The sequence below is a fragment of the Dromiciops gliroides genome, chromosome 4, assembly GCF_019393635.1.
Source record: "Dromiciops gliroides isolate mDroGli1 chromosome 4, mDroGli1.pri, whole genome shotgun sequence".
Taxonomy (NCBI): Eukaryota; Metazoa; Chordata; class Mammalia; order Microbiotheria; family Microbiotheriidae; genus Dromiciops; species Dromiciops gliroides.
In genome coordinates, this window is record NC_057864.1 from 192922700 (window position 1) to 192940669 (window position 17970).

Here is a 17970-nt window from a genome sequence, read left to right on the forward strand (position 1 = left end):
CCAAGGTAGCTCCTATCAACTAAACCTGGGAATGAGCGACTCTGGAGTCTAATGCCCTGAGTTCAAATCCTCCCTCGGGTGCTAACTGCCTATGTGATTTGGGGTAAGGTACAACCTCCCTGGCTTTAGTTGCCCTATCTCTCAGATAAGGAGCTTTGTACCAGATGAAGGTCTTGGAGATCTCTTGGTGGTGGAGCTACCCCAGTCACGCACATCCTGTCATGAAGGAGACACTGGATTTTCCTCCAGGGAAGCCAAGGTCCTTTCTGGTGAAAGGGGACTGTTGAGTCAGCAGCTGGTGGGCCCATGAGCACATCATGGCATGCCAGGACAGAGACGACAGGCTGGGCATATTTGGGAGATGCCTCCTCAGCTCTGAAGGTCAGAGCTTTCCTTTAGAGGCTAAGCTGGACTGCATCACTTTTATTTAGGCTTTCTGGGAGCTGGTAAGGCAGGTTCAGATGGAGGAGGGTGAGAGCCTTTGGTGGACCCAAAGGATTATTCCAAGATGCTCTAGGGAGTTATTTATTTACTGACAACCTGGCCATTCCAGTCACGGCGACGGTGGAGCAGATCGGTGAACAGACTGAGAAGCCCTTAGGGAGGTGGAAAGATGGAGGAAGTTTAGCTACTTTATGAAAACTTAGATGAGCTGTCAGACTACCCCTTTGTTTCATACTGTCTCCTGCTCCTGTGAGATGGGAAAATGGATTTTTCCTGGAAAATCCTATTTTGAAGGGAGAGTGCTCTCCAGATTTCTGTGAGAATCCTTCCAGCAGAAAGAGGCCTCTGTCTGGGCTTGTCACTGATGCTCTCTTAGGCTTTGGCAACTTGATTTCATTTTAGGGGTTCTTGGAAGCCAGCAGCAAGGCCTCCAATTTCGAGTCACAGCTTCAAGCTTGGGGATCAGAGAGCAGTGAGGTAGGGAAGGATGCACTGCAGCAAGAAAGCCACACTGCGGGGTAAGAAGCCTTCCCTAGATTCCAAGGAGAGTTGCTTACTCAATCATACATTAAGCCTTCCAAGGGGTGAACTACCAACGATAGCCCCTGTTGAGCCTTTCCTAGCATGACCCTCACCTAGCGAAGCTCTCCTTTCCTTGGAACCCTATCATCATAATAGCTAAACCAAGCCCAAGTGACTTAAGAGTACAGGCCCTGCTTTGAATTCTGGTGGTTTTGTTAAATACTGAAAATGTATTTGTGACTCAGCAAATGCCTGTGAAGTTGACAAACTCCTTCAGTGTAACACAGGATGGGATGGGGTGTAACTGGGAAAGCATAGTCCACCATCCCTAAAACAACTCTTGTCTTTTCCTGGGCTGGAGGGAGACAGAACAAGCGAGATTTTGGCGGTGTTATTTAAGCCAGCTGCAGCTCTGAGTTAAGGAGGGCCGATCAGAAGTAGATGAGCCTCTAGGCCCAGCACAAAGAGGGAAAATCAATGTCATTTGGAGTTTGTATCTTACAGAATTTCTGCCTGCCAGATTCAAAAGCACTTCTTCCTTAACTTCCTTCCTCCCTTCCCATCTTACTTGGAGTAACTGGGCAGGGGAGGTCTTGTTCAGGCCCAGGGAGGGCACTGCACTGGAACAGGGTCTAACTGCCTTCTCATCTGTGAGGCTACACATGACACAGGTACCCTTCATTTGGGTGCCCCCGAACTCTTTGGGGTCCTAGCTAAAAGGAGCAAAGGTATCATCAGCTTGGAGAGCCAAGGCCCCGACTGTCACTGGGGTTTGTGAATTGATCATCAGCTGGGGGAGCTAACTGGATTTGTAACTTTAGAAAAATTCTTAGCAGGGGCTGTGATTGGCCATCTCCCCACCACCAATACCAGTCACAACTAACTGGCTTATATGGACACAAAATACCACCATGCAGCAAAGCTCAGGGTGGGGTTAAATAAAAAGACCTGAAGCCCTGGTCTCTTCAGTCCCTCTGATCCAATGTATTGAATCCCACTTAAATCCCCTCTCCTTGTTGACATCTGTATTTCCTGTTTGTACAGTAAGATTGTAGGAAATTTTAAACGGTTAAGAGGGTGGGAACCTTGGAGCTGAGCAAACTGACCTTTAACTTTTGACCCCTTCAAACCATGGATTTGACAGAAGAGGAAGGTGGGAGACTCTCTCTCTCTCTTACACACACACACACACACACACCACTTAACACTTTTGCCAGAAGCTGCCCAATCTGGGCTTTGATGCATCAGCCATATCCAGATCCCTTGGTGGCTCTCCCTACCAGGTCCCAGGGCTGGGGCTCAAAGTACTTTGGGGAAATCTGAGGACTAGCCAGAGAATTCAGAGTGGCTTTTCTCCAATTACAGTTTTGGCCCAGGGAGTCTTTGCTCTGTCCAGTTTCCCCCCACCCCCATGTCCTTCCTCAGGTATGGGGAAGCTATTCATCCCAATGAACTTCTGAGAACCCATGTCCAGAAGGCACAGGCCTCCTTTCTTTCAAGTTGCTGGATTCATCTCTTTTTCCACCTGCCCTGTGACTGCTGAAATAACTAATCCTTGTCCCGGAACTGCTCACTTGCTTAGGAGAGTTGGGAGCAGGCAAGTCACTTTTCTCCTCAGACTGTTTGAAAAGGGTTACATATGGGCACTGCCCTTTATCTATGGCTTAATCTTCCACTGGGCCTTGACCCCAAGGGGAAGCACAGTTCCTGCATTGTAATCCACGTGGTTTCCTAATTAATTTGGGGGTGGGGGGGTGGGGGAGGTGGGGTGTTGAACTCATCCTAGCTTAGCTTCATGTCTGTGAATGTCCATAGTATTGTGTGTTTTAACAACTGGTTTACACTGTTGCTGTAAAAGTGAATTTGGAAATAAAGTTATTACTATGATGAAAATAAAATACCTTCTTTGTGGAGAGGGAGAAGGGTAGTAAAAGAGGGGTGGTAATAGGGAGGGCACCCGGGACACTGAGAATCAATGTGCCCAATACCTCCTCCACTTGTGAGGGTTTACTGGCATGGTATAATGGCATGGCACTTGGTTTTGAATTCCATCCTGTCACTTACCTGTGCAGTCCCCTGAGAGTCAACATCTCTCAAATTCTCAAATGTCAAAATGAGGTTGTAGTGTATAGTCTCCAAAGCCCCTTTCAGGTCTATCCTACATCACATGCGTGATACTTTGGAACCCATTTTGTACTCTTAGTGGAGACTCAGCATATAACCTCAACATTAGCTGGAAAGGTCAAACAAAGCGGCAGGGAATCAATGATTACTAGCACTTAGAATAAAAGACCATAGATGTTCAGTCATCTTTATTCTTCATGGGCTTGTCACCAGAAGGAATCTGCTTCTGGACTTTAGCCTCAAAAGAAACATCTCAGGCACAGGGCCAAGCAGAAAAACATTGCCCATATATGGGCCCCCCGTTTCTCATATGACTTCTAATAAAACATCCAGGAGGCCCTCTGGGAAGCAGGGCAGTGGGGGAAAGAGGTGGAGGAGGAATCCATGTGGACCAGGAACCCTGGAACTGGATTTCAGCAAGTAATTTAAGTAACACTGCAGTTGGACTGATAAGTTCCAGACCATCAACATCTGTCCCCACTAACAGCTCACCCAAACCCAGGAGAGATGATGTTACTGAATTCAGTTTGAAATTATTTTCTTCTGCATTTAAAATTCCATGCTTAAGTTTCCACAATACTCCAGAGTAACTGGAACAAGAGGTCATTTAGACACAAGTGTTTCCCTTGGTATCAGCATGAACAAATCTGAGAATAATCTGGCTTGGAGTGTGGGTGTGTACATACATATAAAAACATTAAAAAATTATTTCCCTGGTGACTAAAGAAATGGGACTGTCCTATCCAGAGGCAGGGATGACTAAAGAAGTCCCAAGTTCATCTGGATGCAGCAACAATCCCCTCTCCCCCACTCTCCTAGGGTATTTCCACCATGTGATACAATAAATTGTTTGCTTCCAGGTTGGGATTTAGGGACTCCACAATTCTTCAGCTCAGTCTTGGATTCTCCCCACCCCAGTTCTCCAAGAGGCAATTCTCAGCTTCTTAATACACGCAGTAGTTACTGTAGACAAATGCTGAAGGTTGTGATAAAAAAAATGGGACTTTGGCAGACGCTGAGGAGCCCCCACCTGAAGTTTGATTTGGAATTGATTGAATTGGGTGAGACTGAGAGACTGAGAATCTACTTAATGATGATTAAATCTAGACCACAGCTGGCCGGCCCCGAGTAGGGTGTTGTTCTCAGAAGTTGAACCTAGTTAAGGTTGATTAAATTGAGACCCACGTGGCCAACCCTGAGTGGGGTGTGTTCTCAGAGGCTGGGGAGGAGAAGAGGAGAGATTAGAACCCACGTTTAGATTTTAAACATCACAAGGTTTGTATGCTTGAGCAATAAATTGCTTCTCTTCAAGATACAATGCCAGGCTCTGCTAGGACAGTTAACTCAGCATCATATACTTTTTTTTTGGGGGGGGGGCAGGGCAGTGAGGGTTAAGTGACTTGCCCAGGGTCACACAGCTAGTGCGTGTCAAGTGTCTGAGGCCAGATTTGAACTCAGGTCCTCCTGAATCCAGGGCTGGTGCTCTATCCACTGGGCCACCTAGCTGCCCCCCATTATATACTTTCGACCCATAAATGAACCCAGTGTGGGCCCCATCCCTTCCAGACTTGAGGGGGAAAAACAACAGGGTATGAAACTAAACAACCTTATGGGCAGAATTCAAGGACAGGCAAAGGAAAAGTAGAGAAACAAACTCACTTTTCTTGCTAATCCAAGAGTTCAGGGGGAAAAAAATGACAATGGACGATTCACAAGCATTTTATATAGCACTTTAAAGGTCTGCAAATGTGCTTTAATATGTTAACTCATCTGATCGTGAGTTAACATGTAATGGGCTAGAAGGGCAGGGGGACAGTGCTGGAAAACAGACACAGTCTGAATGTTGGACACCTTCAGTGAACACAAATTGCAGTGGCAGAGGTTTTTGATTTCTGTTCTAGGCCTGAAAGGGTTAAAGGGTGTAAGTCCACTCAACAATATAGATGGGAATACATGCCAAGTGCCTTCATGCATTTCACCTCACTTTGTGTTGAAGGGGCCAAGAGTGAATATCACACCAGCTTTGCTAGCACATACACTCACAGCACAGAGAACCTGGAGGCAAAGGATGGGCATCCTGGCTAAGGCCAGAAGTTGGAGTGGGAACTCTCCAATGTTGAAGGCAAGGGGAGACTGTGGAGAACTGCCTGAAGAACCCCAGGGCCCTGAGTCAAAACCCTGCAGCCCTCCCTCAACCACCACCTCCCAATAAGACCAATGGAGGTACTGAGCAGGTGTGCTGTCCTCAGTGAACAAGGTAGTGGTGAGGGCCTCTATCACATGGGGGCATGGGTGGAGGCAGGGACAAGCCTTGAATTATTCCCCTTCCTGTGTTGGTTAAGGAAGGGACTCCAGCTCAGAAAAGAACACTTCTTTCTAGCCTTCTGGGAGGTTTCCCTGGCCAGGACCTACTCTGGAAGAAATACATCATTTGGGAGAAAAAATGGGAAGAGACTGCCCTGGCTTGAGATGAGTGGAGTTTTTCTATAAACAAACTGAGTACTCTGTCTTGTTACTGGCTTTCTTGGCCTCACCCCGAATGGGAGCAGGCTTTGCCCGGTAGAGGTGATTTTCATAGAATCTAAGGTCCTGAAATCACTCAATTCCTCCCCTCACCTCTCACTATTACCTAATTCCATCATCAAAATTTCTTCCTCTAAAAAACCCTGAAGGCTTGGGTTCCTTTTGTTACAAGATGGTTCCATATGATGTTCATAGGCTTCACAGGACATTCACAGAATGTCAGGACTGGAAGCCACTTGAAGAGAACCCAAACCCCAGGGTGGTGACTTGCCCCAAGTCTAGGTCCAGCAAAGGCCAGAAGTTGAATGTGGGCCCTCTTACTCCTAAGTTCAGCCCACTACAAACTATTCTCAGTTACTGGCATGAGAATGGATAAAGAATCACAGCTGTCATTTGAGAAGACACGAAGTGGGCAAAGAAGCCTCGAGAGAGCTGTCAGCTATCACCAAATCTTGCCTAGTGACTCTTAGGAGACGCAATGTGGCATGCTCCATCCAGAAGGACCCTCCAGGACCATTAATACTCAGGGAATCATTTGTGTGGCAGTTCTCTGAGCCAGGCCATCACCAGGCTGGATTTCTGAGCCTGTGCAACAGCCATGGAGAAGTAACAGCCAAAACAAATTGCCCAAACTACAGAGATCATTAGAAAAACCCACCCGCCTTCCCCCACACCTGTTGGCTTCCTCACAAATGTCAAAGACAAGTAGATGGTGCAATGCCCAGAACCCCAGTTAAAGAAAAGTGGATTTAAAAGTACATTTAAAATTCCATGCTTAAGTTTCCACAATACTCCAGAGTAACTGGAACAAGAGGTCATTTAGACACAAGTGTTTTCCCTTGGTGTCAGCATGAACAAATCTGAGAATAATCTGGCTTGGAGTGTGGGTGTGTACATACATATAAAAACATTAAAAAATTATTTCCCTGGTGACTAAAGAATTGAGGTGACTTGCTCAAGGATGTACAGCTGGCTAGAGTCAAGGCTGAAGCAGAGGGATCTTTCCATCGCACAACCCCGGTGGATTCTCCCTATCACGGCTCATTAAGTCCTTCACATCATCTCTCCTTACAAGAGCCACCCTTTTACTGCTGGGAAATAGTCTCAGAGCAGTTAAGTAACTTCCTCAGTACTGCCCAGTGAGGAGCTAGCATCCAAGACCAGAACCCATGGCTTCGTGAATCTGTACCCAGCCCCTGTTCTTTCCACTGCAGCCCCTCCCCGAGAGGTACGTGAATGAGTATGGAGAGTCCTCTCTCCTCAGTGTCCCAATGACCCAGCCCAGCTCGGGCAGTATCAAGATGTGCCTCTTCTTGGAACAACAAAGACGTGGGCCCTTTCCCCACCAAGGCCAGAAATTGTACGTTTCTGTGTTCTATTTGGCTTCTTCTGCTCAACATCTTTCCTGGGTTGCCTTCTGGGAAAAGCCCAACTGTTGGCACATCCACACACAGGGAAAACACTTGCTCCTGGGCTGATACCAGCTTGTGACAGAAATGAACTCGTGAGGTCCCTTCTCGCAGCTCTCCTCATACCTGGCCACAAGTGGCTCCTGGAGCCGGCTGCTCTGCTCAGTCAGGAGCCCAGTATATATCCTGTTTGCCAAGAAAGAGCCCAGCAAAGAACATCCTGTAACTTTTTTTTTAATTTTTTTCCCATTTTTTTTTTCCGCTTTTTTTGGGAAGCACTGTTCTGTGCTCTGTGAACAGAATCAAGACATTAACAAAGATCAGCTTCTCTGAAGAAAAGCATTTCTATAGAACAAAGACAGCTACGGATTCCGCTGCCATTACACAGCTCAAAGCAAGAAAAGAAAATATTTACAAAATACAAGGTGGGGGCTTTTTTTTTTTTTTTTTGCATTTTTGTGGGTTTTTTTTTTACAATGCTAAAAGGGTTATTCAGAATTTTCAACCTTATAAATAGAAGAAGCACTTATGCATAGGGATATGGTGCATTATTGTTTGTTTTTTTAAAAGAAACAATGACAAACCCTTTAACTAGCAAACAGAAAAAGTCACTAATGTTGAAAATTGTGAAAAAACCCCAACCATTAAGCAGTTCATCTACTATTTTATACGATTACAAAATGGCCAAAAAAAAAGTTATGTCCTTTGTTTTTTTCCTTTTTGGTGATGTAATTATACATGAGACAGGCACAAGGCTAAGAAAGATGATGGGGGTGGGGTGGGGATACTGATGGGGGAAGAGACTAGGACATTCCACAGGCAAGGGCCTAAGGGAAGGGATTATGAGAGAAAGGGCCTAGTTGAGACAGACTAAGGATAACTTAGACACGAACGAAATTTGTTTAAGTGATCATTTGAGAAGAAAGTTAGGATGAATAAATTTATGCTTCATTTTCAAACCCTCCTAGTTGGCTGGTTGGGTAATGGTAAAGGTGGAACCTAAATCCTGCCTATAAAACAAGACAAGTGAGAAATGTGTACTCAATGTTTGTGTTAAGTTTGTGTGCACAGGGGTACATGAGAAAGTGTGTGTGTGTGTGTGTGTGAGAGAGAGAGAGAGAGAGAGAGAGAGAGAAACTGAGTAGCTGGGTTGCTATAGTTAAAAGTCAAAATAAAGGTGACTAAATGCAGACGAAGAACCAGATGGTTCTTCTGGCCACATAAGAGAAGGGAAGCTCAGCCTGCTTACTGAGGGCTACGACCTCAGCAGGCCTGCTGGGAAGCCAGTGCTGAACAGGACCACTGCAATGCCCGTGCCCACCTCAGCATTCTGATGCTGGGACTCCAAGTGACAAAAAGGGGAAACACCTGATGTCAACTTCTTTGCCACCTTGGAAGAACATGTTTTATATAAGGAAAAATCAATCTGAAAGTTTAGTGAATCCGTGGGGCTGGGGAACGTGCTAGAAGTGGGCCAGGGGTGGGGGTGGGAACTCAGGGATGGGAAGGGTCTTACCCGGAACTTTTATTTGCCAACTGGAGGAAGAGTCCATTCAGGTGTGCCACAGGACAACATGGAAACCAAAAAAGAAAAGGGAAAAAAGGAAAAGGGGGAAAAAGACCGGAACAGTTTCTAAACTCCTTAAATTCACTAAAAACTGTGAAAAATTTCGGCATATTTTGTTTGAATATCAAACACAGATTTCTGAAGCTTTAATGCCAAGTTAGTGAGTTCATTCAGCTGGACACTCCTTCTCCGCTTGCTCATCTGTGGGTCGGGCGTTGCACTGTGGCTGATGCTGACAAGTGCCTGCTCTTCAAACTAGCAAGAGGAGGGGAGGTGGGTGCACTGTCCAACTCCCGGCCTCCCTTGCTGCCGGGGGTGCGCCGAGTACAGCGGGCTGCCCGCTCCTGTGCATCCAGCTGTTCTTCACACTCCACCTGGGGGCTGTGTGCCAGGGGAAAGCTGCGCCGCTCCCAGGGCTGGACAGTCTGTAGGGCACAAACAGAATAAGTGATGGCAAGGTTATGGTGTGACTACTCATGGTTTTTCCCCTTTCTTCACCCTTTCTCAGCGAGCTGGTCCACCATTCATATGACAAGGCCAGGGAAGAAGAGTGAGGGATTAGGGAATCCACTTAGCCTACACAGACCTACAGAAGACAACTCTGGACAAAAACTTTCCTGACACCAGGATTGCTTCAGAATTTGCCCAAGGGCTTACAAGGAGAGCAGGGCAGGAGAAAAATGTAAGGCCATGCACGGTCATCAAAAAAGTCCAATCCTCTAACTGCCCCACTTCTTCCATACCCTTGGCAAACAGACAGAAATGAAGTCACTCACCTGTTCGTCCAGTCCCAACTCTGGGGTGGAACAACGGGTGTCCTCAATGGACAGGTGTCGGAGGTTCTCTCGGGCTATAGGAGTGAGGGAGGCAGAAAGCAGGTCTGGGCTGATAGGACTTCGGGGGGACTGACTGTGGGAAAACTCTGAAATCGAGTGGCTATTGCTGATATCAGGAGAAGCAGGCTGTGGGGTGGAGGAGGTAGCACTGCCCAGCTGTGGGGTTGTCCGGCCATCTGATGACCTATAGGACCTGCACCAAGGAATCCAAACCATACAGTCAGAGGGGGCTGGTGAGGCAGTATGTCAATCATGCTGTAAAGCAAGCTGCATAGGACAGCCTCTCTGCCCACTTCTAGAGTATCTCAAATACCCTAACTCTCCCCACCATGGTCCCCAGTCTGAGAAGACTGACTAGTCTCAAAACCTTCCTTCTGTGGCTAATACAAAAAGACAAATGCTAGGCATAAAAACAAAGAAGCATGCTGCTCATTCTACACACACATGTGCATGTACACATGCACAAAGCCAAACAAAATCCAGTAAGGTCAAACAAGTGGACACAAAGAGAAGAACAAAAATTAGAGTCCTCAGGGCAGCTAGGTGGTGCATTGGACAGAGCACTGGTCCTGGAGTCAGGAGTTCCTGAGTTCAAATGCGGCCTCAGACACTTGACACTTACTAGCTGTGTGACCCTGGGCAAGTCACTTAACCCCGATTGCCTCAGGGGGGAAAAAATTAGAGTCCTCTATGGTTAAGATCTTTTACTAGTTTGAGTTTTGAGGACTCTTGCCCTCCCACTAAAACAGTGAAGTAGAGGTAAAGTATACAGAGATGACTTGAACCATGATTTCAAAGTGTAACAGACACATCTTCCACCTTGATGTGCCATGGGTAGAACCAGGGACCTGAGAGTTGGCAGAACTGGGTCTGAAGTATACTGTGTGACTAGACAAATCCCCAATACCTCAGACTCATTTCCATGTGGACACAACTATCACATGGAGTGTTTATTTCATGGGACTGTTGTGAAGATTATATGAAAAGGTAAAACTTGGCTCAAATGTACATTCTCAAGAGCAATCCAGGATTTGAGGCAACATATTTTGCCAAACACTCCAATATTTCTGCTGGGGATGGTTTAAGGCAAAACTGAGGGGAGACATAAGAGTGTAGGTGTCTGGGGGCAGCTAGGTGGTGCAGTGGATAAAGCACCAGACCTGGATTTCAGGAGAACCTGAGTTCAAATCCTGCCTCAGACACTTGACACTTACTAGCTGTGTGACCCTGGGCAAGTCACTTAACCCTCATTGCCCCTCCAAAAAAACCAAAACAACCCTACCCCCCCCCAAAAAAAATTCAGAGTGTAGGTGATTAGTGTACTGAGTCAAAATCACCTGTACCCCACTCAAATTAGGGATAAGATGCCCAATCACTCTCTATCATAAGACTTTAAACTAAGTGCTAAATGAACTTGGAATGGCAATGATGCTGTAGGAACCTTGGTCAGACGCCAAGGATCATCTCTCAAACTAGTTTAGAACCAGGGTCTTCCCAGAAGTTGGAGCAACCAGTAAACCCCAATGCTTTTCCATGTCCTGGACTGCTAGAGCCTTCCCTGAGGATTCTCCACTCGGTAGCTATGTCCTCAATGCCCTTTTTTGATATTACTGCACCAGACCAGAGTGGAAGTTTCTTGAGAACAGGCCTGCTTTTGCCTTTCTCTGTACCACTCCTGCATAGCACAGTACTTGGCATATAATAAAAGCTTAATAAATGATTACAAATCTAATGGTCATATAAACATCAACTATGAATACTATCATTATTATTCTACACCACAGGGTTCTCGCTCACCTTTGCTACAGCACAATCCCTTCAAACAGCAGTCACCCTGACCCTACGCACACTATTACAACAGAACCTTTATAAAGACAGCACACACAATGACTGCCCCAACTGCAGGTTCCTGCAAATTCCAGAGAGGGCTTTTCGCTCTCTATAAATGGCACCTGGTCCTAGTAAAAGATGGTGCTTGAGGAAGAGGTGACCTCACGTTTAATAAGCACTTTCTCCACCACAATCCCATGAAGCAGGTAATTCAAGTATTATGATGTCTTTTTAAAGATATGCTGCCTCCCCAAATCAAACACCATTTGGAGGCAGCTAGGTGGTGCAGTGGATAAAACAGAGGCCCTGGATTCAGGAGGACCTGAGTTCAAATCCGGCCTCAGACACTTGACACTTACTAGCTCTGTGACCCTGGGCAAGTCACTTAACCCTCACTGCCCCACAAAAAAGAGGCAAGATCAAATCAAACACCAGTTTACCATGTGTCACACAGGGACATTTACCATCATACAAGTGTTGCTCAAAGAATGGATATACATGCCGTCTTCCCCCATAAAGAACAGAGAAATATTGCTAATTATTTCTCCTACATTCCCATAATGATATCTACTTGTCCAGGTAGCCCTACCTGCTACCTCGCCGCTGGGGTGGCACACTTGTGGTCCACAACCACCGTGCTCGCTCCATCTCCTCACACTTGGCATGCAGGGCTGCAAAAGCTGCATCAGAGAGGTCCTCAATCTGTAAGGGAGCAGGGTCATTGGCAAGTGTTTCCTCTCCCTTCCCTCCCCCCAGAGTTTGACTGACATGGAACAAGTCTGAGACAAATGGCAGCAAGAAAAGATGGGGGGAGAGTGTGTGTGTACATGAACATGGGGGGGGGGGGGGGGGGAAGGGAGAGAGACGAGGACAAGAAAACAGTGTCAGGAGCAGGGAAAAGAAGAGATGCGGAACTCCAAAACTCTACCATGTGAAATCATTTGGGACACTAAAGGTTCAATGATGATCCTGTGTCTTACCTCCTCATTTTCTTCATCAGGATTCCCCTTCAGAGACTGAAGATCCACTTCCCTCCAGCTGCAAAATACCAGGGAAAAGGAATAAATAGGTAATATGTCCTCCAGTTATAGAGTATGGACTAGTAAAAGAGACCATGCATATAGTGTGAGCACATGACCTGGATTTAAACCTAAGTAAATGCACAGCCCTCTGCCAGTGTGTGGGAAATGACTCCACCACTAGGGGGCAACCAAGGGGAATCTTCTCACCCATGAGTCTATGCAAACTCAAGTCACTGAGCATGTCCCAGGAAGACCTTCATCTCCTGAGAGTTGAACAGTCCCAGTCATTTTGATGAGGAAAATGGAAGAGGAGGAGCAGGGAATACCTGGGTGTAAGGATCTCCTTATACTGTAGTTTCTCCACACGTGTTGTTGCAGCAACAGACATCGGGATCACAATGTTGTTAATGTCAAATGAGCTTTCTCCTCGTCTCCTCCTTACAGGCTGCTGCAAGGCAATAAAAGCAAGCTTAACGTGGAGGCAAATTACTGCAACTTCAAACCATGTGTTGAATGGCTTGAGAAAATGTATCACTTAATAATTATCAGAGGAAGTCATAAGTCACAGAAGTCCTTTAAGCTGGGTGGGCTACAGCAGTGCTTCTCATCTGTGCATCTCAAAACCCAGGTACAGACTCCTCCATTTTCCATCCCAGGCAATCTGTAAAATGCCCCAGACTAGGAGGTCAGTTCATAAAGGTAGGTCAATCATTAGTGGCACTGCATAAGCATCTTCTACATTTTTAATTCACTGCTTTTCTGTTTTTCTCCCTTCCACTATCTTCCCCCACAATTGTGAGGCTTGGGGCTGTCAGGCTCAGATCATGTCTAGCAGTGGTTATTGACAGGACCAAAGGGAGAGAAGCTGCAACAGGGAGTCTAGATAAAGCCTTTCCCTAAGAAATGATTCCTTTTTAAAGGAAGCTAAAAAGATTCAGCATGCCACAAATAAAGACTTCCAGGGTCCAGCAAAACAAGAAGATTGTACACCAGTTGGGAAGCCTAAGAAGTAAAGGGAGGAAGCTAATGCTTTCCCTTTAACGGGAAGAGAACATCCAACTGGGCTTGCTGCCCAGATGCCCCCAGGAAGGCAGGTGGCAAATACTCTGGTCCTGGAGGAGACTGGAAAATGAACAGTAAGCTGTCAGAGGCCAAAGGGAAACAGTGGGATGACAAACACGCTGCCATGGTGACCAGACAACTGCAATCAAACCCACAACACTAGGGGAGCAGTACACTGAACCTGGGATAACGACACGGTAAGGAGTGGGACTACTCCTGCTCTGTATCTGACAGTCATTTGTTTCAATCACTTAGGTTTGTTGGGTGTGTTTTTAAAGAACTCATAAGGGAGCCAAGGTGGGGGCAATGAACAGATGAGGATCTCAAATGGCTAAATGTTTTGCCCAGAACTCTGCTGCTGTGTGGCCTTAATCCATTAAAGTGCCCTCTTTATCTGTCTCCCCCTTTCATTCCTAAAGGGAAAAGTTTAATTTAACCCACCTTATAGAGCCACCATCACTGGTTAATAGAATTATCTGTAAAGTGCTTTGTAAATCATGCCAAGAAGGTTTTTGACTATGGGTCACTGAACTAACTTACTTCCAATCCCTTCAAAAGTAGACCTATTTCACAAGTTCCAGTACAGATGATTTATGTTTGACCCACAAAAAATCTAACTAAGCTTTTAAAATATATTTTTCTCTTTATTATTGCATATGGCTCATAAACATGAACATTTTTCCATGAACAAGGAAAAGAGAATCTTCGCTACATATGGCTTGTTTTTTTAAAGGCATATTTAAAATTTAACAAGGTATATTTCCAATACACTCATCTATGTTCCTTTCCAAAATTTCTTCCACTTTCTTTTGTGAATTCTCAACACTAGAAGGACCAAGCAACATGAACTGACTCAGTGCAAATTTTTGTTCATAAAGCAATGAGAAATAGGATGACCATTTTTATTAAAAAGTAAAAATATCACATTTTTTGTATTGACTGATACATCTGGTCCTTTTAATGTGAAAAGGATTCACTGATGCTCTTGTCCTCCTTTTCTTGGGCATCAAAAATATTACAAATAAGTCACACAAGTCTACATGTTAAGGGTCTGGAAAAAAAAAAAACCCACCTCTTTGCCAAGGGGTGCAAAGCATACTCAGTCTTTTGGAGTCGTGATTGGTCATTTCACTGATTAGAATTCTCAAGTTTTTCATAATTATTTTCCTTTATACTGGTATACTCATGGTATAAATTGTTGTCCTGGTCGAACTCCAGTTCCTACAAGTCTTCCCATGTTTCTCTAAGTCCATCCTTCATGTCTCACATCACAGTATTATTCCATTATACTCATATGCCATAATTTGCTACTATAGACAGTTTAGTAATAGTATCACTGGGTCAACTAATGATATGCTCAGTTGGTAACTTTTTGGATATAATTTCAAACTGCTTCCTAGAAAAGCCCAATCTATTCTGTTTGACCAATTGGACATTAATGTGTCTGTCCTCCCATAGTCCCTCCAACAATTGTCAATTTCCTTTTCTTGTTATCTCTGATTCCTACTCTTTCTAGAGGAGATAGGCATTTGAATGCAATAGTTAAAATTAGGCAGCCTATTTGATGGATGTGAGCTGCAATTTCAGAGGTTTTTAAAAATTTTACCTCTTTTTTATCATTCGTTACATCAATAATCACCAGAGCAGAGGTATCAAATCCTAGGTCAAGCACTGCCTAACTAGATTTAAATCTAAATGGGAATTAATTAACAAAATAAATATATAACACAGATAATATAAATTTGTGGTTTTCTAAATCAATATGCAGTCAGCAGGGAATCATTTCTTTTTGAGTTTGACACCACAGATATAGAGCACCTTTTTATATAATTTTGATCCCTAACTAGCTTTTAATACTCAGTTAAAGAGGATGCTGCACCAGAGATAGAGATTGCTTTGGAGTACCAAACTACTCTTCAAGGAATCTAGAATGTAAAAATGCTGTCTGCCCCAATGATGCCAGTGTTCCAAAGGGAGAAAGAAGAAGCTAAAGTAAGGGGTCTCAGTAAAACCTGATCCACACTGTGTCTCATATTACCTTTGTTCCCTAAGGAACACTTTTACCCACCTTGGTATTCCCATTTCCTCCATAAGTGCATTTGTTCTAAAAGTTCTCTGTCAAAATGAAGACTAATCAAAGGGATATAAACCTAAATAACTGAGGAATCATCTTATCCTCCCCTACCTCCCACCAAACTGGCAAAGATCGTAAGAGATGGAAACATTCAATGTGGAGGGGCTGTGAGAAAAGAGGCACACTAAAAATGAAATGCTTGTGGAGCTGGAAATCTATTGAACTATTCTGGAAAGGAATGAACTATTTATGCAGTACTCCAAGAAGGTTACTGACAGCAAGAGGAAAAAAAAAATCTGTACAATACTAGTGATAGCAATACTATTTCTATTAGCAAAAAGGGTTTTTGTCCATGCCCAATGCTTATAGGTGGCAGATGAACAAATTAATGGATATGGATGGAAGAGACTGTCCTGCAAAGAATGACGACTATAAAGAATTAAAAGAACTATGGGAAGGTATATAATGATGTAATAAAACAAAAGAATATCCATATCAACCAATGGCTACAACCACATCAATGAAGACAATATTAAATGTGTAATAAACTCAAGTCAGACACAATGAATAAGGTTGGTACTAATAGTTAAGCACATACCCCTTTCTTTTAGCAAAGAGTGACTTTTAAAGTATAGGGTAAGGGGCAGCTAGGTGGCAGTGGATAAAGCACCGGCCCTGGATTCAGGAGGACCTGAGTTCAAATCCGGCCTCAAATACGTGACACTTACACTAGCTATGTGACCCTGGACAAGTAACTCAACCATCACTGCCCTTGGGAGGGGTGGGGGGTGGGCACCGTGGGGAGGGAGTATAGGGTAGCCTGTACTATAAAAAGCACTTTTAAAACTATTTCTGAGGGGCAGCTAGGTGGCGCAGTGGATAGAGCACTGGCCCTGGATTCAGGCGGACCTGAGTTCAAATCCAGCCTCAGACACTTGACACTTACTAGCTGTGTGACCCTGGGCAAGTCACTTAATCCCAATTGCCTCACCAAAAAAAACCCAAAACACACATACACACACAATTTCTGAGTAATGTACTCTGTGGAGGTTTCATTGGTAAATTTCAGTTTGTCTGCTAAGTGAGTAATTAAATTTGCAAATGAGAACAAAAACAAAACCAAAGAGATTCTGAATCTCCTTCAGTTTTTGGTCCCACAAGCATGCCTTTGGAGGAAAACAATAATGGGGATGTTGCTAGACATAGGTTAAAAGATCTGGTAACTTATTCCTTGGAAAGAATCAACACATTAACCTGGAGAAGGGTAAAATAAGTAGGGAAAATCCTCAGGACAAGACCCATCACAAGGCCAAGTCATAAGAATTCCCCTGAATTCCCAGGTAAATTTGTTTCTTGTTCCAACCTCGGTGGGTACCGTGTACAGTGACTGCCGAAGCCCTTACCCAAAGTACATACAGTTGGGACCCCCCCCCCTTTTTTTTTACTTGGGGGGGGGGAGAGAAGAATGTTAAGACAGTACCAGATAGCCTGAAGGTACAGGGGCTTTCTCAGATGTCCCATCAGAGATTTAGTAAAAGAGGGAATCTCACCTCTGGGAGAGGAAAGCTATAGAAACTGATTAATTAGAAATGGTTTAGCTCTGAAAAGCCAACTATTCTGGAGCAGTTTCCCGATATGGGATATTTTTAGCAATACATTTTTGTCAAAAAGTCTGTCCCTGTAACAGACCAGGGCTATAAGAGTCCTCAGATGTCAACCAGTTCAATCCTCTCTCCTTAAAGATGAGGAGACTAAGGCCCAGCAAAGTTACATAATTTGCTTTAAGGTCACATAGGTAGTGAATGGCAGAACAGGAATTTAAACCCAGGTCATCCAGAATCAGATTTCAAATCCAGGTTCCTCCCACTGAAAGCACCACACTGTTTCTCCAACATTAAGAATATGGAACTTGGGGCAGCTAGATAGCACAGTGAATAGAGCACTGGCCCTGGATTCAGGAGGACCTGAGTTCAAATCCAGCCTCAGACCCTTGACACTTACTAGCTGTGTGACCCTGGGCAAGTCACTTAACCCCAATTGCCTCACCAAAAAAAAAAAAAAAAAGAATATGGAACTTGCAGTTCTCTTACTTCATCCAGACTGCTACTGTCTCACTTCATCTGTAAACACCCAAGTATCTCCTGACAATTATTAGCATTCAAAGAACCATTCAGAGGATCCTGGATTTTGAGCTGGAAGGAACCTCAGTGTTTAAGTCCAACCCCTCATATGAAGTTCCTTTATTTTGCAGATGAAGATGAGGGAAAAACCTTTAAAGTTTAACAGCTGAGGTAGAGTTTGAATTCAGGCCTTTCTGATCCCGAGTGTAGCACTCTTAGCCACTGTACCACCTCTATATATGCCTATAAAAACCTTTCCACAGCAAGGTTTCAGGGACAGGGATGGGCTTGTGATTTTACTGAGATGGGGAACTCCCAGGTAAAGGAGCTCCCTTTACCAATGCAGACTGGCACTTTCTCTACAACTAGCACCCCAGTGTCACACATTCAATATAGATCAGGTATGACTTGAACGTGACTTTGAGGTATGCTCTCTA

At 44.6% G+C, this 17970-nt stretch overlaps 1 protein-coding gene across 6 annotated transcripts in view; it reads right to left on the reverse strand.

Moving 5' to 3' along the window:
• Window positions 1-7240: 7240 nt before the first annotated feature.
• KANSL1 (KAT8 regulatory NSL complex subunit 1) overlaps window positions 7241-17970 on the reverse strand; it is a 198126-nt gene continuing 187396 nt past the window's right edge. For 5 of the 6 annotated variants that reach the window (XM_044002619.1, XM_044002620.1, XM_044002618.1 and 2 more), the window contains 5 exons: window positions 12604-12725; window positions 12236-12293; window positions 11845-11957; window positions 9366-9618; window positions 7241-9014 (listed from right to left, as the gene is read on the reverse strand). In XM_044002619.1, the coding sequence (XP_043858554.1) occupies window positions 8787-9014; window positions 9366-9618; window positions 11845-11957; window positions 12236-12293; window positions 12604-12725 (774 nt within the window). In that variant the 3' untranslated portion in view covers window positions 7241-8786. The remainder of the gene's footprint in view (window positions 9015-9365; window positions 9619-11844; window positions 11958-12235; window positions 12294-12603; window positions 12726-17970) is intronic. The other variant, XM_044002622.1, reaches the window with a different exon arrangement.